This window comes from Ambystoma mexicanum, chromosome 5q (assembly GCF_040938575.1).
Source record: "Ambystoma mexicanum isolate Mex_15411 chromosome 5q, UKY_AmexF1_1, whole genome shotgun sequence".
Classification (NCBI taxonomy): Eukaryota; Metazoa; Chordata; class Amphibia; order Caudata; family Ambystomatidae; genus Ambystoma; species Ambystoma mexicanum.
The window spans coordinates 414,268,926-414,294,544 of NC_090933.1; the positions used below are offsets into that span (position 1 = coordinate 414,268,926).

At 44.6% G+C, this 25,619-nt stretch overlaps 1 protein-coding gene across 4 annotated transcripts in view; it reads right to left on the reverse strand.

Moving 5' to 3' along the window:
• Positions 1 to 23,481, reverse strand: part of TMEM241 (transmembrane protein 241) — a 1,254,706-nt gene extending 1,231,225 nt beyond the window's left edge. For all 4 annotated transcript variants that reach the window (XM_069620899.1, XM_069620898.1, XM_069620897.1 and 1 more), the window contains exon 1: positions 23,305 to 23,481. In XM_069620899.1, the coding sequence (XP_069477000.1) occupies positions 23,305 to 23,376 (72 nt within the window). In that variant the 5' untranslated portion in view covers positions 23,377 to 23,481. The remainder of the gene's footprint in view (positions 1 to 23,304) is intronic.
• Between the last annotated feature and the right edge of the window lie 2,138 nt (positions 23,482 to 25,619).

A 25,619-nucleotide genomic window follows, 5' to 3' on the forward strand; every position in this document is an offset into this window, starting at 1 on the left:
AGTGGCGAGCTCATGGACTGGCCCACTATCAAGAGTAAAGAAGGCTTTGGGTTTTTGCAGGATCTTGGTTACTGACATATTTGGTCAGCATTTAAGGAGCATTGGCAAACATTCCCTGTCGAGACTGAGCTGCACACTTGTATATATTATATTGTAAACTCCAGTGGCAGCAGCCAGCTAATATCTATGCTATACAGGATAGAACAACAACATATGTTTAATGTCAGGATCGAAAGCTAAATTTAAGTGGAGTAATGATCTGCAAATAACTATTACAGATGAGCAATGGCAGTGTATGTGCAAATTGACTAGAGAGGGATCATTAAACTCTTAATTTCGACTCATTCAATTAATTCATAGACTATACTACACCCCTACGAAGACTAAACTGTTCACTTCAGACTGTTATGGCAAATGCCCCAGATACTCTTATCCGAATGCCGATTTATTACATATGCTGTGGTCCTGTCTGAAAATGGTAGACTACTGGTCAGATGCCTGTAACACTATTTCAGAGATGTTGAGTATTGAGATCATCCTTGACCCATCCTGCTACCTGTTGGGCAAAATAGGTGCAATATCAATGGTAAAAAAAAGTAGGCGTTTCAACAGAACATTGAATGCTTTTGGCTAAGAGATGTATACTGCAGAATTGGAAGTGTGTCAATCCTCCCACGAAAGTAAGTTGGCAAAATGATCTTTTGTGGGACAGCATCATCGAATAACTATTCATAACGTTTCTACCGAACAACAATCAGATATCTGGGATGCTTAAATGGTCAAATGATCAGCATAATGACAATGCATAGAACTCTGTGTCTCATAAAATCACAGATGCATTTTATAGTTAGGTTTCAAACACAACCTATGCTCTGTTTTTGTACATTTCTAGCGTATACTGTGTTTTGTATCACCAATTTCCGAAATAAAATGTAAAACATTTATTTTTTCCAAAAACACGCAATGGGCAGCCACATGAAAAACAGCTTTCAATGGAGCCAAGGAAGACCCACTAAAATAAAGGCATGAAATTGGCAATGAACAAGAAGAGCAAAAAAATAAACTAAATCCATTCAAAATGTAGTTTTTTATGAAAATGAGAGCCACCATGGCTTTAATGTCCCGTAAACTGTGCAGCCTAGCATGCGCATATGTTACCATCAAATGCCACAGTAATGCCACACAGTGGCAGTTAATTTCTCATAAGTGTGGCGCTGCACCAACTGCCTTAAAATGCATGGTATTACAATCATGTTTTCAAAAACGACCTTTTTGAAGGTGTTCAACCCTTATGAAAATCTTTTTTTTTATTTTTTAAAACCCATCACGTTATCGGTCAGCGTTACTTGCTTAAAGTGCTTTATACGTTGACATATCATTTACATAACCATTCCTAATGGGAGAACTTCAAATCTCCCATCTAATTGAAATTTGCAGCCTTTCACATACTACCAATGTTACTTGCTGTTTTATTAATATTGCCAACTCCTTTTTTGGAGGGCTTCGAGTTTTTGCCACAGGCCATTGATAATGTGGCTCTGGGACAAATACCAAACCTAACATTTTTGATCCCTAGAAAATGCTTGCATCTACCATCCCAGAACTACATGCAGACCATCTAGCTTGGGGTCATCGTCCAACTGCCAATGTAAGTCTCTTTCACCTGGAACACCCAAGTAACCATTCTAAATTATATCCACTCAATAAAAATAAAAAAATAACATTCTGTACAACCAAAAAAGGTTTTCCACAGATCCAAGAGATGACTGCAGCCACCCAGTGGAAGGATGAAGGCACAGATAGAAGGAGGAATCACACGGACTACCAAAATGTGGAGACCCTGAAAGTCACTTGAATAGATAAGGATTTGCCAGCCTTTTACAGAGGTCCTGAAAAACCTGAAGGCAGACAGCGAGAGTCTAAATGCCAGGTGTACAAGGGATACAGTACAGTTTCCTTGATCGACCACCCTGCAACACAACTTAAACCCAGATCAAATATGTATGTATATATAAACTATTTGAATTGTTCAACAAAATTCATTGAAGTACAGAAACAATTATAAAAAACTATTTAAAAAATATAATGACAAAACAATATAAAAACACAGTTATCCAGGGTAATATGTATACATATACACGCACATACATCCACATAAATTGAATACATTGAGCTCTGTAATAGGTAGACAGATTGCCTTTCGCAAATAAATGCTCATAGAAGAGGGCATGCACAATCTATCTACACATATAAAACGCTTAGGTATGTTTACGTACTCAGCTGATGCAATTTATCAGTCTTAGGTTGTGTCAGGACTCGGCAGTGTTCTAATTCTGAGGCATAAAAAGTCGAATAAAAATACTGTTATTACTTCACGTGCATACAGAAGAAGATGTAGCACTGGCAGTTTAAGGTGTGTGTTACCAGGAACTTGGAGATTGTCATGGAAACGCTGGCGTCCTGCTAGTGCTTCCTGGTCTGGCTTTGCACGCTGAGTTACGTCCTGCTTGCATCAGCTGACTGGCCTTCCTAAGCTCCTCCTCTTCAGTAAGCCGATGCTTCTGAATCTTGTATTCCGGTGGCGCTATTTTTGATTCCTCATACCTTGTTCCTGTTCCCATAATCCTCGTCCTGCTCTGTGTTTTTTTACCCAGATTGTGTTTGTTGGCTTGCTTTGTTTTTCTGCATTAAAGAATACCTGGCTACTCGACCACGGACAGTCCCACGACCTGCTCTGCCATTTCCTTTTAACTTCATTGCCCGTTTGTGTTTTGGAACTCGGACCGCTTTACGACCGCTTTGTCATTTCCTTTTGTACTTTGGTGCCCACTCCTGTCTTCGACCACGGACTGTAAATGGATCTGCTTTCGCCTATGATTTAGCTCCAGGAACCTCGTTGCTTATTGTTCACGGACCTTGCCCATTGTGGGGTTTAGTTTGGACTTTGGAACTTTACAAACAGAGCGTACCTGGACTAGAGACTGCCTAAAGTACGCATAGGCGTCCTTGTGCCGTCGGGTTAAGGAACTGTTGGATTTGTGTACTTTCTAACTTTTGGATCAGCTACCCTGCTCTCAAGCACTCGTCTGGAACTTCCATTGTCTGCCACAGGACTGCCAATACGGTAAGCTTCTTGAAAATTACCCTTCTTGTATTATTAATATATTAGGTGGTTATTTGACCCCTTCTTGGGTTTATTTCAGATTGAAACCCGGCTACCTACATTTTGCCATTAATCCCAGTGATCTGTCACTCAGCCCCAGGTTATAGAGACATCTATGGGTTTATAGAGACATCCTGCCAAAGATTTGCTTTGTTCTTACTATTGCTGTCCTTACAGCGGATTTGAGTCTCTACCTGTGCTTCCAAGATGCTTATTGTTGCATCTGTCCGCACCCTGCTGTTCCGGAAAATCGTTTGGCACTCCACCTTTCCTCTAATCCATTATTCTGGTTGTCATTTAGTTCATTCAGTCTGGTATATTGGCAGGAAGAATTCCACGGCTACACTACGGGAGCAAGAGCGCCTCTGACAGGTTGTCCTCTGCTACTCAAATTGCAAAGTTCACCCACTTCAACAACAGTTACCATTTCAACAAACAGAATGAGCACAGTTCTATGTAGTCACCTTCACCTTCCACTATCGCAAACATAGTTACATAAGCATACCTCTCATAACATCTGATACGTTTAGCCCTTTCAATGACCATTAATAAGTCACAGGGAACTATGTGGCCTTCCTGGAAGCGATCAGGGGCAATTTAATTTAAGAAGGGGGACAGAAGTTACCCTATAAATTATTGACCGATATTGACCTTAAAGATATGCTAGAATGGCATATGTTACACCGGGAACAGCTAGTTCATTACATGAAAGCATTAGAAAAAAGGAGGATTGCCATTTTGAAATTTAAAAATAAATCTTAGCATTGGGAACAAATATTGAGCCCGGATATTAGCATATTATGAACATAGGAATAGATAATGTACACTCGTCTCAGTTTATAGTCATTGCATTGAAATGCCAATGCATCGAAAAAGATGCACCAAATATAAAAACATTGACATTCTATATTTTACATTAAAAGTACATATCCATTGAAAGTTTTCCATCAAATGGATATCTACTTTTACATGTAAAAGATAGCATTTCAATGCTTTTATTTTTTACATTAAAATGTTACATGGAGCTGCCCAGTGCTGAAATTTCGACACTGGCGAGCTCCTTGTAAAGTTTTTTTTAAAATATATTGGGGTGGTTCCGAACACCCCAGCCCCCACCGCCCCTTGAGCCTAACCCTAGCCCCAACCCTAACCCCTAACCTTAATCTAACCCTTAATGTAACCCTTAATCCAACCCTAGTGCCAACCCCAACCCTAGCCCTAACCCCTAATCTTAACCCAACCCTTAATCTAACCCTTAATCTAACCCTAGCCCCAACCCTAACCCCTAAGCATCGAAATTAACCATCAAAAATTATTCAGTGAATATGCTTTTCAATGGAAAGGCAATTCAATGAATAATTTTCGATGGTATGGTATTCAATGGTATGGCTTTCGATGGAAAAACCATATACCCTCGTCTCCAGCTTATCAAGGCAGAAAGGACAACAGATGTTTGTCCAACGATCCTGGTTCTTCCAAGTGGCTAGCCAGGTGATTAGTTGGGGTACATTCAAACTAAGCCTAGTCAGTTGCCAAAGTTCAAAGAGATACACAGAAAAATGTAAATAGGGCTGCGTACCTTCATGGGAGATAGATGGATCAACTAAAATCGTATCGTCTTGAGCTGCACCATCCTCCAAAATCCCTCCATACTGACAGCCAGTTTCACAAAGAAACGGGTTTATTTCTGCCTTTAAATGCTCAAAGTTGTTATGCCACAGATTTGAGCCTTGAACAGTTGCTGAGCATTATAAAACACAACTACACCAGGGGAGCTTCTTTGGGTGTGGCATAATAGAATCTAGAATATTTTTATACAATACAGCTATGGTGTTAGAGCAAGATGATAACCCACACATTTAGCAACACTATACAAAAGCAGAGAAATCAGGGAGAAGCCTAGGTCAATATGTCCTCTATAGCACAGGGCACATGTTGATAGCCCCAGGTTTCTATGGCAAAATGTTTTTCAATTGCCTGCAGTTTATAAGGATCTTCGAAGACCCATAACTCAGCACCATAGACCCCTGTTGCCTTAGCTCGCGCTATAGATACCTATTATGGTGCGCTTGGGCACCATGTCAGGTGACCCAGCGCACCGCTGTTAATAAAAGGGGGAGGTCTTCCTGCCGTGCGGTCAACTCTACCAGTTGCACCCAAGAGACGGCTTGCAGCTTTATTCATCGGCCCAGAGCTACCGGGGAGGTCTTCCCGCCACGGGCCTATAACAACTGGCGACTAGGTGGACGGGAGTCCCAGGAATGTCGTTACGACCGTGAGCTCGAGCACTCCTCATCTTTCTGAGCGCACCACCGGGCAGCACCTGGCTGCTCCTCGATCAGCTGCAGTGTCGGCAGCAGCATGAGGGCCGGCGCAAGGGTGGAGCATCCGGCTGCAGGGCCTGCTGGCTCACACGTGTCCAGTGTACTCGGGCAAGTCTGTACTCCGAGCGCAGCATCACTGCTGTGAGGCATCCATAACGGGCCAGGGCCCCCGGGACTGTCAGAGGGGGAAACTGATCACCACCGAGTGCTGGCGGAAGGCCCAAAAAGAAACAAACAGAAAACGAAGAGTAACTGGAGCCTACTGGCCACCAAGCCAGCTGCAGGAGTCACAGTGACTCTGCAAGCAGTCTTGCCAGGGTGCTCATGCCACCAATGGGTGCGGGGGGGAAGGCAGCTGAACCAGTGGGACCACCTACCACAGGGTATCCCTATAACTTGGCTAGGAAACAACAGGGGTGCTTGTGCCACCGAGGGGGTGGACACAAAGAAGGGACAGCCAGACAGGCGAAGGGAAGGCATTGCCAATATTGAGGAGGAAGACCATGACAGCGGGGCAGGCACCTCAGCCATGGACAGACTCCCCCTGTCCCGAAGTATCGGGCGCAGGAGCTCCGGCCTGCGACACACCATATGGCTTTACCGGGTGTCCAGTGCCTGAATATGATGTCACAGATGCCCCGGCCACGGACCAGGGTGGGACATATGAGTGGAAAGGCTGGAGATGTACTTCATCACAGCCAAGGAGGACGATGATGCAGCTCAGGGGGTGATGCTCCTATTCTAAGCGGGTAGCGAGGTGCACCAAACCTCCAAAAGTCTGTGAACTTGAGACAACTCGTACATCCCAGTGAAAGAGGCCCTGCAGGAATACTTCAGACCACTCAACAGGGACTACAAGAGGTTTCGCGGCAGACCCACCAAGACCCAGCACAGTCACTAGATGCGTACCATACTCAACTAGGGAGGCTGGCCATGACCTGTTGGCTGGTGGACGGGGAAGACGATATCAGGGCAAAAATCATCCAACACTGCTCGTCAGCGTCACTGCGCCGCTAGATCCTCAAGGAGCCCGAGATTCCCTTACACTGAATCCTGGAGCTAGGAAGAACCCAGGAGCTCTACATCAGGGTAGCACAGATGGAAGAGGTGTCAAAAGGAAGACGCCCGGAGCTTGTGCAGGTGGTTGTCGGTCAAAGGGTCGCCAAGGGAGTGCAAACAGTACAGAAGACAGGGTGCGCAGGGGACGCAAAAGCCTTTGGAAGAACGCCAAGAGCCGTGCAATGCCTGTGGTGGCCCAGCACATCACAACTAGCCATGCCCAGCTGCGGGAGCCACGTACGGCGGTGCAGCAAGATCAACCATTACACCCGGATGTGCAGGGTGCCCTGGCCGCCTGCGCAAGCATCCCGACCTCCCCCTCCGCCCACCCCGACGCCGGCCAGGCAACGGTACCGGCAAATGACTGCTATGGGCGAGGAGGGGAGGCCAGACCTGCAGCTCTGTCAAGGATGGAGGGAGCAGGTGATGTAGAGGAATCTTTCTTTATCTCTGTGAAATACCTGGACTCAAGGCAACAGAGTAGGAAGCCCCGCTGCTCGATCACCATCAGGAACGCAAGGATGTCAATCCTAGTGGACACCAGGGCCTCAGTCAATGTGATGCCGGTGGCCGAGTTCAGGAAACTCTTACCACCACTGCAGCATCCAAGCATTTGCATCTTCACATATCGTGGGTCCTCACCCCTACCACTGGACAGATTCTTTGTCACACCAGTGTAACACAAGGATGTCACGGTACAGGCTGGTGGTAAAAGAGATGTTGCTTAGCTGCGCAACCGTGGAGGAACTGGGGCTGGTGCACTCCGCCTTTCAGGTATACTGCCAGCATATAGACGGCCTACTTGTGCAGTTCCCGGACCTAGTCGAGGGAGTGGGCTTCCTAAAAGAACAGAAGGTGCGGCTGCACGTAGACTGAACCATCCAACCAGTGGCACTGCACCACCGGCGAGGCCCACTCCACATGCGGCAGAAGGTGAAGGCAGAGATCATCAAGTTGGAAAAGGCCGGAATCATCGAAAGGGTGGAGGGGCCTACACCTTGGGTGTCCCCGATTGTCGTGGCGGCCATGCACACGTGTCCAGAAGAAGTGTGAATCTGCGTAGATATGAGGCTGCCCAATCAGGCGATCAGGAGGCATCCCACGCCCATGCTAGATGACATCCTGGCTCACCTACGAGGAGCCCAGCTATTCTCAACATTTGATCGCAAGCCCAGGTGCCACCAGATCACCCTGCATGTAGATTCCAGGGCCATCACAGCGTTCTCCTCACACATAGGCCTGTTTCTATACCGGCAGATGAGCTTCAGGTATCGTCGGAGGCCGAAGTTTTTCAGCACACCATCAGGGGAGTTTTGGCGGGCATGCCTGGCGTCTTCAATTTGAGCGACGACGTGCTGGTGTACTTAGCGTTGCCAAAGGAACACATGGCCAGGCTCACGGTAGTGCTGGAGAGGCTATCCCAGCTGGGACTTACCCTGAATCAAAGGAAGTGCAAGTTCATGGAGCCCCGGGTAGAATTATTTTGATCCGTCTTTCACGATGGGCGACTGTCACCTGACCCAAAAAAGGTGGAAGACATCAAAGCGGCATCCGCGTCACCTTCTGAGGTCCATGGTTATCTCGGTATGGTCAACTTATGTGAGGGATTCATCCTGAACCTCGCCACTCTCACCAAACCCCTCCGCATCGTGACGAAGAAGGACCAGGACTGGAACAGGAGGCATTTGACACCACCAAAGATGCCCTCACGACTGACACAACAATGGTGTACTTTGACCCTACAAAGGAATTGGAGGTAATGGTGGATGGGAGCCCGGTGGGCTGAGGGCAGTGCTCCTACAAGTGTCTGAATCTGGTGTACACGGCCATACAGCGCAGGTATTTACAGATTGAGCGGGAGGTGCTGGCCGTCCTGTAGGGGTGCAGGAACTTCCATATCTACATTTACAGGCACCCTGTTACTGTGGTCATGGATCACAAACCCTTGGTCCCCATTCAGGGTGTGAAAGCCCCCGGGCCCCCGAACAGGCTCGAACGCTGGCTCCTCCAACTGCAGGAATACGATGTGAAGCTGACCTTCATGGCGGGTGCCGACAAAACCGCAGACTACCTGTCACGCCACCTGAAAGGGCCAGCCAGAGGAGAGGAAACACCCATGGACGACACCGAGGTCACAGTGGCGATGGTCATGCAGGATCCCATCCCCAGGTCAATGTCAGTATCAGCAAGCAACCCGCCAGGACTCGGCCATGCAGGAGTTGGCCGAGCAGCTGCAGTCCGGATGATGAAGACTTCTTGAGCATCACTCAAACTCGAACACCCGAGGAACAAGCCTTTCTTCAAGGGATATGGAACGTGAGGAGTGAGCTCATGACAAGACAAGACCTTGTGCTGCTCCGGGGGACGCATCTGGTAATCCCCCACCCCCCCATGTCCCTCCAGAAGTCAGTGACTGAACTTGCCCAAGTGGGCCATCAAGGAGTAACCAAGACGGTGGCGAGGCTTAGTGAAAAGGTGTGGTTCTCAGAAATGGAAAGAAAAGTGGAAGAGATGGTTGCAGCATGTATCTGGTGCCAAGCGGAGTGGCCCCCGGCAAAAGGACCACCCATCGCGTCGCTGGCATGCGCAGAGGCCCGTGAAAAGCCCTCAGCATGGACTTTGGAACTGTTCTACACTCCCAGCACTTCCTGGCGTTACTGGACGAATTATCAAGGTACTCAGTTGTACACTTCGTGGGCTTCACGGCGGCCAGAACAGTCACATCAGTAGTGAAAGAGAGCTTCACCACCTTTGGGTTCCCGGAGTCAGTAAGGATGGACGACGGGTCCGGCTTCCAGAGTGAGGAGCTCGCCACATTCCTGGCATCGTATGGCGTGGAGCACCACCGGAGCACACCCTGCTGGTCATGTGGAGAGGTTTATGTGGACATTGAACAAAGCCTTCTGCTTTGCCGTGGAGAGGAGTCAGGCACTGGAGCCTGCCCTCACAGAGTTCCTCATGGCCTACTGCACAATGCCACACTCCATCACAGCTGTATCCCCAGCAGAAGTGCTGTTCTGATGCAAGGTCAGGTCAACAATCCCAGAGCATGAGGTTTGGTCGTCGGGAATGGTAGAACTCGCACTGGTGAGAAGTCGACAGAAACATTTGAACACCAGAGAGTCGGCTCACCGTGGCCTGGTGGAACAGCCACTGGAAATGGGCAATCAAGTACTGGCCAGGGCCAGGAACCCCATGCACAAGCTATGCCTCCCTCATGATCCGATCCCCTGGACGGTTGCAGCTCATCAAGGAACAATGGTCACAGCGACTCGTGAGGGCTCGTCCCTCACTAAAAACTGCAGCTGGTTCCGCTGCTTCAGGGGCTCTCCGACAAGAGGAGATTACAAGAGCGAGGAGAGCCAGCCCCTGGGAAGCGATGGCGAGCTGCCTATAAGGGGTGACTGGAGTGACAATGCCCCTGATGCAGAACGCGCAGGTAGCGCGCTACAGAGATACCCCCAGCGTGCTGGCAGCCAGATAAGTGACAATATTCTGTAGTGTTTGTTACTGTCATATACACACAATGGAGTACGGGCTACCCCACCCTTCCACACAATATGGTGCAGATAATAGCCAACAGCCATACTGTGGTACAAATCCCCCTGTCATTTTGATCAGAAAACAGTCATAAGTTAATAAAACAAAATGTATTCACCATTAATTTTACAAAACAAATATTAAAACACAGTCATACATGTTATAGCACAGCTCATATGCTTAATGTAGTGTTCACGGTATCAATCAGAAGTACAGAACAAAAATAGTGTGGTTAGTAACTGGTGTAATTTACTGCACTATGTTAATCGTAAGTGCACTACAACGGTCGACACTTTTGTGTTTCCAGCTCAGAGGTCAACGGACATCAATTCCAGTTTGCATTTGTATTTGCATTGTTCCCTCTCTGAGCATTATTCAGGACACTATGGCTTACCGTGATCTGGTATGTTTCTAGACTCCCAGGACAATGAGAGAATGCCCCAAGTCTATATTGGAAAGAAACTGAAATGTAATGACAATGAGTGTTAATGCACGGACATATATCTCGAAAACTGATCAATGAGAGAACATCTAATCAGTCTCTACAGGCTGTGGTTTACTACCCACCTAGAATACCTTCTTCTGTCTTGGACTGCTTGATATTACACAGTCACCAAATCAGTGGTTTGACTTTGTTTATTCTCTGATGAATGCTGCAGAGAAGGGTGAAAAAAGGTGACATGTTCCCCATTATTCACTGGCCTATGCTAATGGCCTATTGTAGTTAAGCACCACATTTTACAGAAATGTATCTTAGTTATACCCGGCAGCGTTGTTAGCAAAGTGCAAAGTTTTCTGCTGCATAAATAAGGTAACTTCCTGACGGAGCGTTGCCGATCACTCAAGGACTGCTCCTCTAAAAGAGAGGATAAAATTACTATACATGCTGTTGTCGAGGTGAAATCCAACAACAGTGCACGCCATGTTACACGTGTGAAAATTGTAATGCAGCGCAGCTAGCAGATTACCAACCGCAGCTGCGACTGCCCTACCGTTTCATGTTAGTCAGTGCCCTGATAGGCATTAACAGAATGCAAACTGCCTCTCTCGCAAGCGTGTTCTTACGTTTATCCAATGCGCGAATTGCACAATAGAGCGGCAGGATTTACCGACTAGATTTATAATGCTCAGGACAACACATGCAGAGTTTCCTTACCTGCTTTTTCCAAGTCTGCAGTGAACGTGCAGCTAGCTTCTTTTTGATTCACTGATCTCGCATGAGTGCGTACAAGCTATTAGAGGCGGACGCGTTTGTTTTCTTTACAATAACTTTATTGAAAACGTCCCTGTTTGTAAGCCGTTGATAGGCAGCCGGCAACGGCTCCATGTCGGCATAGACAACTTGTTTTTAATTTTAATACATGCTGGTGTAAATTTAAAAAACACACAATAACTGAGGGATGATTTGTCGCATGTGCACATGTTTGAACAAAACAAATAGGGAACAGTAGAAATTCTGCTGCTGTTGCCCGAATTTAATTATCGTTTCTCTGACATGATTATATGAAACTCTTGATGTTTGTTTTCTTTCATGGTATTATTGTTCTGGTAGTATTTTACTTGTTGGGGGGGGGGGGGCGGAATACAGCTTGGTGTGAAAAACACAAAAAGGAGACCAAGACTATAAACAAATACATGGTCACAATTATGGGCTAATTGACAAACATCAAGAATGCCCAATGGCCCACATAACATAGATGACAGATGACTCAAATATTACTAAGAACAGTTAGCTATGGGTCGCTCAAAGTCCCAAACATGGTCAACTGCCTTATAAAGGGGAACAATTTAGTTGAAGAAAAGGCTGCATTCTATTGCAACATTAAGACCTTTATTTACTGAGTGTAAGCGATAAATCCATTTTTGTTCCAATTTCCTTAGCATCAGGTCACCGTCTCCCCCAGTGGATGGACTTTTACTGTCTGAATGACAAACCAGAACATATCCGTGTGTTTGTGTCCTTTGGCTTCAAAATGAGATACCAAATGTTTTGTCGGCTACCAAGTTCCTTACACATGATTTGTGCTCGCAGATTCGCTGTCGAATTTCTCTTTTACATTTACCAACATATACGAGACCACATCGACATGTGATGCTGTATATCGTCCATTTAGTTTGACAATTTTTGAAGAAGTTGAACTTCCAGTAGATTCCATATAGATCAATCTCCTTCATATCTTTTGTTATTCCACAGACAGAGCATTTCCCACACCTGAAATGTCCAATAACACGTGGCAAATTCCAAAGGTTCATTTGTGGACTGCTTTTAAGCTGTGGTTCTTCATAGGTGTGGACCAATCGAGCTTTTAAATGTTTGCTTCGCTTAAACGCAAACCTGGGTTTCTCTTGCTGAAAACTGTTTTCAGAATGTCCCAGTGTCGAAGAATAGTTCTTCTTAGATGGTGACTCAATGGAGTAAATGTTGTCACACAAGTTATTTTGTCTGCTTTCTGGTCTCTCGATTGCTTAGAGAGGCATGTCTGTCGATCAGTGTTACGGGCCCTCTTGCGTGCCCTTCGCACTACCTGTGAGGGATAGCCACGTTCTGTTAATCAACTGCTCGGATCTTTATTGTTGCTGTCAAAATCAGATAGTTTGCTACAGTTCCGTCGGAGCCGTAAAAACTGTCTGTACGGTAAATATTCCCTCAAACTCATTGGATGAAAGCTATTGAATGCCAATAGTAGGTTTTTGTCCAGGGGTTTTCTGTACAAGGTAGTACCAATCTGATCCTGCTCGCTTTTGTAAATCTCAAGGTCCAAAAATGGCATGTGCTGCATATCACTATGCATAGTGAACTTAATGGAACAGTTCTGGATGTTCAATCAATGTACAAACTCATCTAGGGATTCCAAGGAGCCCCTGCATACCAGGACTACATCATCAATGTAGCTGTACTAGCATTGAAGAAGAATGTTTTGGATATTATTGTCATCATAGACCGATTTTGTCTCTAGATTGCCCATAAATAAGTTAGCTATATCGGGAGAAAAAGTAGCTCACATGCTTGTTCCGCAGCATTGTTTATAGAACTTGTCCTTATACATAAAAAAGTTCTCCATTAGGGCCAGGCGTGTACATTCTAGAATGAAGTCTGTAGGTACTTTATGGTGGTCTCTTGTATCCAAATATGTCCGTAGGACCTCCATACATTCTTCTTGTGAGATACTCGCGTAAAGGGACTCGACGTAAAATGCTGGTGTAGTCGGATGTCTTTTGGCTAAGAAGGCTCTCTCATCATCAATGATCCATCCTCCTGTCAGGCATGTGTCATAAGACTGTCTATCGCTGGTTGTAATCTCACTGTGGGGTTGGAGAACATTCTTTTGTAAAATGATTCATTGCCAAGATATTTTTGAATCTCTTCTTCGTAAAGTATTCTGGACCATAGGACAATGCCACCGCCTTTATCGGCAGTTTGAGTTCTGTTAATGCCCATCACGGCACTGACTAACACGAAACAGTTGGGCAATCACAGCTGCAACTGGTAATCTGCTTGCTGCATTGGCTTACAATTTTCACACGCAGAACTTCAGCGCACGCACTGTTGTTTGATTTCACCTCGACAACAGCATGTATTATAATTCTTTAAGAATTAGTGACAAGGCGCGCACTCTGTTGCCAGTCAAGTTTTCCTGCATTAACTTCTGCTCAAAACGCATGTTTTCATGACTCCATCAATCTTCAGGGAGGTTGTGTTTCTTTGCTTTTTCAGGCGTGCCTTCATTTCCTTTCCAGGTGTGACAAGGTAATTTACGCTAAGGATTCTGGTACTTGTATTTTTCGCATTTAAATGTTCTTGCAGGTCGCTGGAAACAACTCCCTCCATAGCATAAATCTTCCCCTTGATGGGGGGAGGGGGAAAGCCATGGTTGTGGCTCTCCATTGTAAGGCATGATGGCCCTGCTGCCTTTTGAGCCCGGGACTCCTGGAACAATGTTTAAGAATTAGTGACAAGGCGCTCTTTAGTGACAATTCTTTACTTTAGAGGAGCAGTCCTTGAGTGATTGGCAGTGCTCCATCAGGAAGTTATCTTATATCTGTAGCAGCGAGAAAATGTTGCACTTTGCCAACGACGCTAACAGTTATAACTAAGATACATTTCTGTAAAATATGGTGCTTAAGTAAAATAGGCCATTAGCATAGGCCAGTGAATAATAGGGAACAAGTCACCTTTTTTCACCCTTCTCTGCAGCATTCATCAGAGAATAAACAAAGTCAAACCACTGATTTGGTGACAGTGTAATATCAAGTAGCACAGGACACAAAGACAGAATCCTAGGTGGGTAGTAAACCACAGCCTGTAGAGACAGATTAGATGTTCTCTCATTGATCAGATTTAGAGATATAGGTTTGTGCATCAACACTCATTGTCATTGATTTTCATTTGTTTCCAATATAGACTTGGGGCATCCTCTCATTGTCCTTGGAGTCTAGAAACATACCACATCACATTAAGCCGTAGTGTCCTGAAGAAAGCTCTAAGAGGGAAACACAAAAGTGTCGACCATTGTAATGCACTTATTATTAACATAGTGCACTAAATTACACTAACCACACTATTTTTGTGCTGTACTTCTGATTGATACCGTGAGCATTACATTAGGCATATGAGCTGTGCTAGAACATGTATGACTATATTGTTTTATTATATTAATGGTGAATACATTGTATTTTATTAACTTAAGACTATATTCTGATCAAAACAGCAGGGGGATTTGTACCCCAGTCTGGCTGTTGCCGATTATCCATACCATATTGTGTGGAAGGGTGGGGTAGCCCGTACTCAATTGTGTGTATATGATATTTGACTAGTCCCTTATGAGTCAGGTCCCCTATAACAAGAGGGTTATACCCATATTTGTGTTTGACGTGTTTGTTCCTGTTACAGGTTATTGTTTTGGAAGAGAGTTCGAAGGGGATATTAAGGTACACGTAGGCACCATGGCAGGTGACCCTGCACACCGCTGTTAATAATAGGGGAGGTCTTCCCGCCGTGCGGTAGACACTCTGTTGCACCCAAGAGACGTCTCGCATCTTTATACATCGGCCTGGAGCTACCTGTCCGATCCTATAACAATGCCCATTATAATCTGGTTTTCCTAGTCTAAAAGCTTTTCCAAATGTATTTACAGTGCCAATGCTTTGCATAAACTTTATGATTGCAATATTCACATGTTCTAACCCCCTTCCAATGTCACACCAAGGTAAGATAAGGAATCTTTCTTGGGGATTTTTTCTTCAGTCCCAAAATTGTATAAATAAAATAACTGTTGATGCGTTTTTTTAGAGTGAAACTAACTAAAACTGATTTAGTTGCATTAGCTTTTAGGAAGAGAGAGGCCATAAATTAGTGTATCTAATCATCAAGACAGGTGATTCACAAAGCCTTTTGCAATGGGATTTCACCATTATAAAATATTCTGTGAATCAGGCCCATGGTCTCTTGTATGAACAAAGAAAAAATTAATATTTACTAAACAATCTCACTTGTAAACAGATGCTGCTTTGTAACCATTCAAGGAGTCGACTGCTTCCTGTACAGCGCTTCAAACTCTAATGACTAATTTGCTATAAGACAAAGCTCTCAAGCTGTTCATGACAGGCACGCATTGCAGCAAGCAGCCAAGCAGTGGCGCTGCTGTCGAAGCCACGCTGCCGTCGTCATGGCCACACAGCCTCATGCAGGAGCGAGTGATTAAGTCTTGCTTTGAATCCGCTCCCATCCTTCTGTCCCGCGCCTTGTTAGAAACCTGCTCACTGCCAGCCACTTCACATTGTGGAGTTCTTCCAACCCACTCCACAGACTTGACCTTCTCCCACACTTACCTGTCTTGCCTGGGAGGGAGTTCCTCACCGCACATTGCTTTTAGCAACCATTCCTGGTATGCGCGGTCACCACCTCTCAACTCTGTTCTGCACCCTGATTACGGAGACTGCTCAAGGCAAGCACGGACACTGCATCTCGCCAGCTCTTTGATCCCTTTACGCTCTGCTTTATTTCTCACAGGGGCATCTTCTGGCATAAGCGACTGACTGTTCTCATTCTGCTGTATGGCTGAAAAGGATATCCTTCTCCTCAGAACAATTGTCAAGCTATACCACAAGGAGTGTGGTTGTATGCCAGACCTTTTCCACAACCGCTGCGACTGTGTGCTTGAACAGTGCTTTCAGTTTCTACCTGGGACAGGCCTCACAAAGTCTTTAAAATCCTGCTAGACCTGCAGATTGAGTATTAGTTTACCTACTCGACCTAAGCGAAATGCACTGGACACATGGCAACGACTGACAAAAATATTAGCGCTTTCTGTAAAACGGTGCAGGTCACCAGAAACCTACTTCTTGTTTGGTGCACTGCTGTGACCCAGACTAGAGAAACACCTTTATTGGAAATGTACTGTAAACAGAGTTTGTTTGCAGAAAATGACAAAAGTTTTAAATATCCCAGCATTCCATTGCACTCGCCAGCAATGTCAAGTACCATGCACATGGTACTTGACTGTCATGAAAACGACTAAACTAGGCCAGTGGTCAAGAGGATTGTGTGTGGCCTGTGAGAGTTACAGGCCACATAGGCCCATTCTGCATGAAACCTTCTGGAATTATTTCCCTACTCCTGCTTTGTGCTGTTCTGTTAAAGAAGGTAGGGGTCTCTTTTCTCTGCTCCCTCCAGTTTTCTGTATGTTAGCCCGACACTGTGTTGACCGCATCCTTCTAAGTTTGTATGAGATCCTGTGGCTGATCAAGAACTATTTCCAGTAGTGGTGTTGTCAGCATGAAGTGTCCATCTCAGTATGTCTACTGTGGCGATTCGCTAGGTGTCACTTCTCCCCAGGGGGAGCCCCTTCTCATAAGACTAGGGAGGTGAGGCTGCTACCCAAGAGTGCCCCTAAGGGTGTTTTAATGCAGGAGGACCTCATGTGGAGGGACTCCCCTCCTTGGGATAAGGACAACCACCTGGGGTATAGCCCATCACGTCACCTCACTCCCCAACATCCTCAAACTCTCCTCTCCACTTCCAACCTTTATCTTAAACCAAAATCCTTGTACTTCTGCAAGGTTGAAAACCTTATGGGACGCAAAAGTGCTGAGACGAGGAACATCAACAAGAATACTGATCATCACAGTACTGGTACAAGGTGGCCCCATGGAGGCCCAAGGATTGAAACAGCAAAAGAAACAAAGGACTGTGACAATAGACTACAGCATCACTGGCAACAATGTATAAAGATCAACAATGGACTATGGTCTTGGTCGAAGCCAGCCAGGACAGGCTGCAAGTGTGGACAGCATGCGAAGCAGGAGCTTCAAACGAGTCTCGGAGACCCAACAGGAGGAAGAACCGAGAACGCAGGCGGTCGTCCCAGTGTGTTCGTCGGTAGGCCCATAGGAACAGATGCGTGCACAAAAGAAGGGCGAGCTGAAACAAGCTATCGGTGGCAACGCCGTCCCACGACCACAGCAAGAACGAGATACCATAGAAGCCATGCAGACTACCCGCTTTCCCAGAAAGTCCCTGCGATGTGCCGAAACCCCAGTCAAGGTAAGGGGTGGCATGGGAGACCCGAAGTGGAGGCTGGTTACCAACAGCGAGCAGACGGTTTTCACGAGGGAGGCACCCCAACTCAGAAGCATAGCGTACCTCCTCCTCTTCGTCACTGTGGCGGAGATAAGATCACTGATCTGCAGGGAAGGGTTGAGGACCCCTACCACAATCAGAGGAGCCTGAGAGGGAACACCTCTCACCTCAGTGGCAGAGATAAGTCCACTGACACCAGGGAAGGGCCAAGGACCCCTACTACGAACTGAGAAGCCTGACAGGTGGCACCTCTTACCTCAGTGGCAGACATAAGACCACTGATCATCAGGAAAGGCCTGAGGACCCCTACCACAGTCAGAGAAGCCTGCGAGGGAACACCTCCCACTACAGTGGAAGAGGTAAGTCCACTAATCACGAGGGATGGGTTGAGAACCCCAACCAACATAAGGGAAACCTAAGAGGTAACATCCCTCACTTCAGTGGAAGAGATAAGCTCACTGAGCCCAAGAGATGGGTCTGGGACCCGGAAAAACGTATTAAAAACAATAGAGGAAGTCTTCCTCACCAGACTGGTAAGAACCAGTCCATCAGACATCTGAAGGAAACTTGGGACTGTAGAGATTTGGAGAAAGTCACAGAATAAACTCCAGGAAATTTCTGTGCAACAATATTTACAAGCTAAGGAGTGTACCTCAAGGGAAGGGAGTGTCATTCCCCCCAGCCAGTTACCTTTTGCAAACAAACACTGCTTGGGACTTTACCCGTACATCAGGAGAAGGGAGTAATTCTCCCGGCGAAGGAACTTTCTGCTTAACTGCTTTTCTCTGAAGTTATTGCATAAGGGATAGAAGTATGGTGTGACACAGGACGTTAATTTTGACAGATATTCTGACAACCCCATTATTATTAGTTTTGAGGCAGGGAAACGCCTCATAGAAGTAGGGCTAGCAAGATCTTTCTTTCCTTTCATCACTTTAGTCTATAAACAAAACCATGCCACCTTTGTGTCAGACTCCTCCTTCGACACCCTTACAATACGCTCTGCAAGGAGGTAGGGTGGGGAATAGAGAACACATCCTGAGTCCTGGTATTAAAGGTTCCTTCTTGCCCCCTCACCCCTCCAACACCGCTCCTTTTCTGCAGCCCTGCTGACCACCCTGAACACAAAGTTCCTGAGAAGGCGTGAAGCGAAGCCTCAGAAGATTGTTCAGGACAGTTCTGCCCTGTGGGAGACTGCGCCGCCAGTTTGATGAGGATTGGTGTTGCTCAGGGGCCTGTTTCGCCTTATCATTCCACGTGTGTCATCTAGTGAGTCTGTTGGTAACAGTCCCATGTTAAACTGGGAAACTTGGCAAGTCGTGGTCATTGCTTTGCATTCTTGGGACTTGTAGTCATGGATTCAGAATTGAAAAAAAATACGGGATTCAGAATTGAAAATAAACACGACATGTACCAAAATGCAAAGAAGAAAAAAGCATGTCTGGGTAAACTTCTAAAACCAAGCTTGATGACAGATTCGGAGTAGCGTGTAACATAGTTTAAAAGGCTTTGTGGTCAAAATGACAAAGATGCATAAATAATATTAATTTCCGAGTGGGCGCAGAGAGTCCGTCTCTGAGCAGCTGCTCCCATATCATGCCTGCCATCTTGATCATACTATCAGATCATACTATGATTGTGCCTTAAAATCTCTGAAACGAAGCATAACATGCCCACACATTAGTATTTAACGCGTTTATCCAGCTGACAATCAATGTACCTATTCTGAAGGACAAATAAATGTCATTTCTCTAATGCACCCTTCTAACCAGCATTTTTGAACAATTCGGCTGAAATGTTGCAAACCCCAATAAAGGAAAACTAGAAACATAACAAACCCACCCTCTCAACAATGATTTTTGCACTTTTAAGTTTTCTGATCCATCATTTTCAAAATTACTGGGACTTTCATCATGATTTCAAGTGACGTTTATATGAACAATGCCATTGGTTCCTGAGAATTAAAAATGCTGCCCGAACAAAGGGCCATCTTTAGGGGGTTCTGTAGCCTTTGGCACAGACAACTTTGGCTTTCCCCGTTCCCCTCGAACCAAAAATCGAAAGGTCCCAAGAGTCTCTGGTTGTTCATACACCAGATCACACTAACAAAACCAAGCAGGGCAGATTTCACCTATATTCTGTCCAAGGGTATCTTATGAACCATCATGGCATTTAAGCTGATAAATATGCATTTCAAATGCATTTCAATTTTGGTTATTGTATGCGATCAATGCATTCCCCAAAAAAGTAATAACTATGCTGCCAGTCTTAACCTACTACAAAGTTAAGGTTGTTCAGCGTTTACTTGTATCTATGTGATTTCATCGAAAATAAATGTGGTGGGAGACCGGCCCGGAGTCCCACCCACCTTAATACGCAAACCCAATCCTCCCCCCCCAAATCTATATTTGCAGAGAAATGTGTTTTAATAATTGGATGAAATGGGATTCGCAGCAATGGTCTGGGATGTAATGGGTGTATACTGTTTACTTTATGGGGCAGAGTTGTTTCACATCAGGGACAATCAAGTCTGACATAAGCTGGAAGCACTTATATGGCGAAAGGTTTTGGCTGTCCCTAATTGTACTGCGATTATGGCTTTGAGGCACGAGCTCGGACTCTCATCCTTGTGGGTGCTTGTCAAATGGGAGTTGCTCTCGAATTTTATGAAACTTCTCGATCCATCACCTAATTAATTATACATGGCCTTAAATGGATGGTCTAGTAAAAAATTTTATTTAAAAAATAGATAGGCCACATAAAAAAAAATACTAGCATTCTCCGTTTTAAAACTTCCTATGTAAAATTTTGAGCTATTCAAGCTCAAAATTCGCAAAAGCAAGCACAGGGGCGCAGCCATTTTGTGAAATGGAGGCCCTCCTGTGCTGGCTTTTGCGGCACTAATGGAGGAAAAGTCAGCCAGCTGTAGTAAACAAAGGCTACCGCTGGGTGGCTTTCCCTTCATTAGTGCTGTAGACAGAGGATGGGGACCGGAGACCAGAGCAGGAAAGCTGCAGCTGAATCTCGGTAAGTACTATTTATTTATTTTACAAAAAATAAGCACTAGCTGCGTTTTTTTTTCTAAGTTTTCCGGGCTGGAGGAGCCCAGAAAACTTAGAAATAAAACCACAGCTTTAAAAATGTATTTATGTTTGCGGTCGCTTTTGAAGCGACCGCAAACATAAATACAATGTTATTGTGTTGGAAAACGCTGCGGTTTTTCTTTCCAAGTTTCTCAGGCTCCTCCGGCTCGGAGGAGCCTGAGAAACTTGGAAAGAAAAACCGCAGCGTTTTCCAACACAACCGCGTTGTTTCTGCCTGAATCTGCTTTTCCATTTGGGGCTCAGCCCCAAATGGAAAAGCAGATTTAGGCAGACAACGCAGCATTTAGCATTTCCCATTTGGGTCTCTCGGGCTCCCCACAGGGAGCCCGAGAGTCCCAAATGGGAAATCAGCTGCTGGTAGAAACACTACGTGGCATGTAAACATAACCGCGTGTGTTTCTGCCTGCTGTAGCTTTCACTTTGGGTCTCCGGTGCTCCCCTGGGAGCAACGGAGACCCAAAGTGATAGCCACAGCAGGCAGAAACACACGCGGTTGTGTTGGAAAACGCTGCGGTTTTTCTTTCCAAGTTTCTCAGGCTCCTCCGAGCCGGAGGAGCCTGAGAAACCTGGAAAGAAAAACCGCAGCGTTTTCCAACACAATAACATTGTATTTATGTTTGCGGTCGCTTCAAAAGCGACCGCAAACATAAATACAACGTTTTTAAAGCTGCGGTTTTATTTCTAAGTTTTCCGGGCTCCTCCAGCTAGTGCTTATTTTTTGTAAAATAAATAAATAGCACTTACCGAGATTCAGCTGCAGCTTTCCTGCTCTGGTCTCCGGTCCCCGTCCTCCGCCTACAGCACTAATGAAGGGAAAGCCACCCAGCGGTAGCCTTTGTTTACTACAGCTGGCTGGCTTTTCCTTCATTAGTGCTGCAAAAGCCAGCAGAGGAGGGCCTCCATTTCACAAAAGGGCTGCGCCCCTGTGCTTGCTTTTGCGAATTTTGAGCTTGAATAGCTCAAAATTTTACATAAGAAGTTTTAAAACGGAGAATGCTAGTATTTTTTTTTTATGTGGCCTATCTACTTTTTAAATAAAAAATTTTACTAGACCATCCCTTTAAATATGCTTCTTTGGAAAGGTAGCTGGAGTGTCCTAAATTCTTGGGTGCTGTCTTGTGACGAATTGCTAAGGAGTATAAACGGCATTAGGTAAACTCTGATCTCTAATCCCAAATTAATAAAACAACTGTTGTTGAGGTGTGATTGGTGTATGACAAGGGATAAGTTGAGCGGTTACAACTCTTATCATGGAATAATGGAGACTTTAAATCATGTTAATGCCTATCCGATTAAATTCCCATGCCAAATTGGCATCATGTTTTTATGCGTCCAAGATTAAATCTTCTCCTGACACTACCCTATTACACATAAATAAAGAGATTGGTGCCAGAAATAACATTCCTCGTTTAGATAGATTTTGACGTTTTTGTTTAAATACAACAATTATTGAGACATTGGAATATCTTTTTATATATTACCTGCAGTGGAGGTTAAACAGGATAAAACATTTTAGAAGTTTTGTCCATTCTGAAAACTACGATATGGTAACCACTTTGTGGGTGACGATTCTGTCTGGACATCAGTTGTCACCAATTATTACTACTGTTAGATTTGTTCTAGAAATATACCCAAATGAACTTCTTTTTAACTTGTTCTAATTGCTAGATGAGGCATGCATCTTCAACTTTTAATTGCAAGAATGTTGGTCTTATTCGTGCATTTAAAATCTTGATGTGTCTGTTTTTCTCATGAAGTAAATTTGTACGGTTTGCTTTAAACCATATCACAAATAAATACAAAAGAAAGAAAGGTAGCTACACAAGTTGTGCTACAGTAAAAACACAACCTGTAAGATCTACACAACGCATCACAAGATTAATTGGTCAAATAATTTCTTAGTGGTTAAGAACTGCAAGACCGCCGGCATAGAGCCTCAGCAACACACACTATAAAATATCAAGACGTTTAATAATTTAAGTTTTGTGGAATAAAGTGCAATGCCTTCTTCATAACAGGCAAACATATGGGGGGCACAACATATAGATTTTTGTGCCTTTGGCATGCAACCATTACTGCGGAAATGCTACAAAATGTATAGATTTCAATCGCAATGTTTCGTTTTTCTTGCAACAAAATTTGGAAATCAATAGCACTATTTCCTTGGATTTTTGCATGCTGGTAACTTAGCTGTATACACTGACAACACAGGCGTCCTAACTCAATTCATTACAACAATGATAGTAGTGCGAGCGATTTGTCTCTGGCCCCATTCTCATTTGGACAAAGATCAGTGTGTAAATCAAAGGCAAGCAGCCGTATAAAGAGCAATGTCTCCTGCACAAAAAGAACAAATACACGTCCCTGACATTAAAGTAAAGCGAACATTTGTCCAGTAATGAGCTCCGCCACGCACGCACATGTGATACCTAGTCTAAACGATAATTAAAGGCGTTAACACGACATTCTCATTATAATGAAAAAGCGAAACAACACATAGGAGGGAGCTCATTTTCCCGAGCACCTCACCCTCACCTTGTTTGTGAAATAAGACGCCAAGTAAAAGAAGCAGAAGACTAGACCGACAGTAGGTCTCTTTAAATACATCTGTCAAAACATTACACGCCCTTAGTGCCAGGGACTAGAATAAGATTCCTTCTTTTTTCTTGCTCCAGTTGACCAGGAAATCAACTGCCGGGAGGATGCCAAGCAAGACACGTTGGCAGAGAAATGGCCCAATAGTCGCAGGCTTCAGAGGCCGTAAAACCCGCCTTCTTAAAGGGGAAGTGTAGTTTACACAGACTACATACATACACTGTAAGGCTGGCGACAGCGGGTATTCCTGAAAGTTTAAAAAGACTCGAATTTATGAATGAGGTCTTGTCGAGTCCTGTAACACAGGTGCCAACAACCATTGGCAAAGCCGTCAGTCTTGTTTTTTTTTATATATAGAAAACAGTGGGATTCGCTGTGTGAGCAGTGGCAGATTTAAGGCAGAGGGCCCGTGGACAAAAATGCCAGAGAGCCCGATGTGAGCAGATCATTGAGGAGGAACCTAGAGTGGATGGAGTTGCACAGTGATGAACTTTAGAGACAAATCCTACTTTTTTTTTTAAGTTGTATTTTTTGTTTTACAGTTTTCTGTGTTTAGGGTCTGACTCTATCTGGAGACAGCTGTGCCTCCTCACCAGGTTTTACTGTCGATGGTGGTAACTTTGAATGATGAAGCTTGAAGCTAATGTTGGAAAATATAGGTTTCAATGCAATGGGCAATAACATGGGCAATCGGAAAGGACATTACTGGAGGTGATATCACGGGATAAGTCCTACAGCATGCAGATACACACATACTTGAAATGTCATTGAACATCACAGACTTAAAGGAGTGCACCTTTTAATCTAAAAACATCCCTGCAACTACGTGTTTTTTGTGTGGATACTGCTTGTGGCACCTGAAAGACCCCTTTATTCCAACCCACCCCTCCATATCTCCTCCAGCTCCACAGGGCACTGCTGAAGGACAGTGAATGAAAATGAAGATAGAATAAGATCAGTCTAATAAGGTGGAAAAGTAAAGAAGGAACAGGTGACATGTACAGTGATGGGACAGGAGAGTGGAGAGTGAAGGAGGGCAGAAGTGTGAGGGAGAGATTGAGAGAGAGGGAAGACAGGATATAAGGTGATTGAAGGGAGCCAGGTGAGGTTAAAAGTGTGAATGAGTGCAAAGAATGAACGTGGCCAGGAAAATGGGGCAATAGTTAATGAGGCACAAGAGTGAGGGGAAATTCAGGTCAAAGAGGATAAAAGGCAGGGGAAATGTAGAGGGGAGGTTTCGGGAGTGTAAGGAGAATGGGCAATGAAGGAGGTCTAAAGAGTCAGGAAGAATTGATGAGTGAGGCAGGGCAGGAGAAAGGAAGAAAAAAGAGGCAAGTGAGTGAGGAATGTGGAGTGGAGGTGAAGCAATGTAACAGCAAATGGTGTGTGAACGTGACGTGAGTAAAAGATGAAGGGAACAAATGAGTGATGGGAAAGCAGGGGAATCTGCTAATAGCAGCACAATTTGGCAGAAATGGAGAAAGAAAAAGACGAGAGGATTAAGAAAATGAGGCAAACACAGGGGATGATATAGTGAGCAAAAAGAGCAGGAGAGGGGAGTAAGAGAAAAGGAAAGAGTGGATACTAGAGAGGACATTGCTAGTATAAAAGGGGGAAGAATGCAGTATGGGAGAAAAAGGAAGTTGTGAAAGGTGAGCATATTTATGATGAAGAGGTAGGCATAGATATATTTACAACAAGACTGACTAGGCCCAGGCCTAGGGTGGCAGATTGCCACAGCAGCAGCATTTTATTGCAGTTTATTTTCAATTTACTGGTTGTCATTTTTTTAAATATAAAGACAATGTTGTTTCTCTGAGTCTGGCTGATCCACAACACTGCATGTAATTTTAAGCTGTTAGCAGTCACTCCAATCAGACATCTAAAATCTTTGATGGGCAAACTTGTATATATGCTTGATATTTGCAAAAGCTTTATTGTTAGGGTGACATTTGTTTAATTTTTTTTAAAAAAAGGGACCCGTGTACCAAACCCAGCATGTTTGAGGTATTTAGTGATTCGGCCATACAACGCTCACTGACATATATCACAGATATAATTCTTTTGGTCATTCTTATCTTACCAAAATGCTCTTTAATATGCAAGATAGCCCAAACCTCATTGGTGCCACTTCATATTATGTTTGGAGTTCTTTCTAATCAATAGACACGTACACTGTGTTAAGTAATCACATTTATATTCAAAGACATTCATTTTTTAAACCTTTGCAAAAATTAAGGTTAAAAATCGTATTG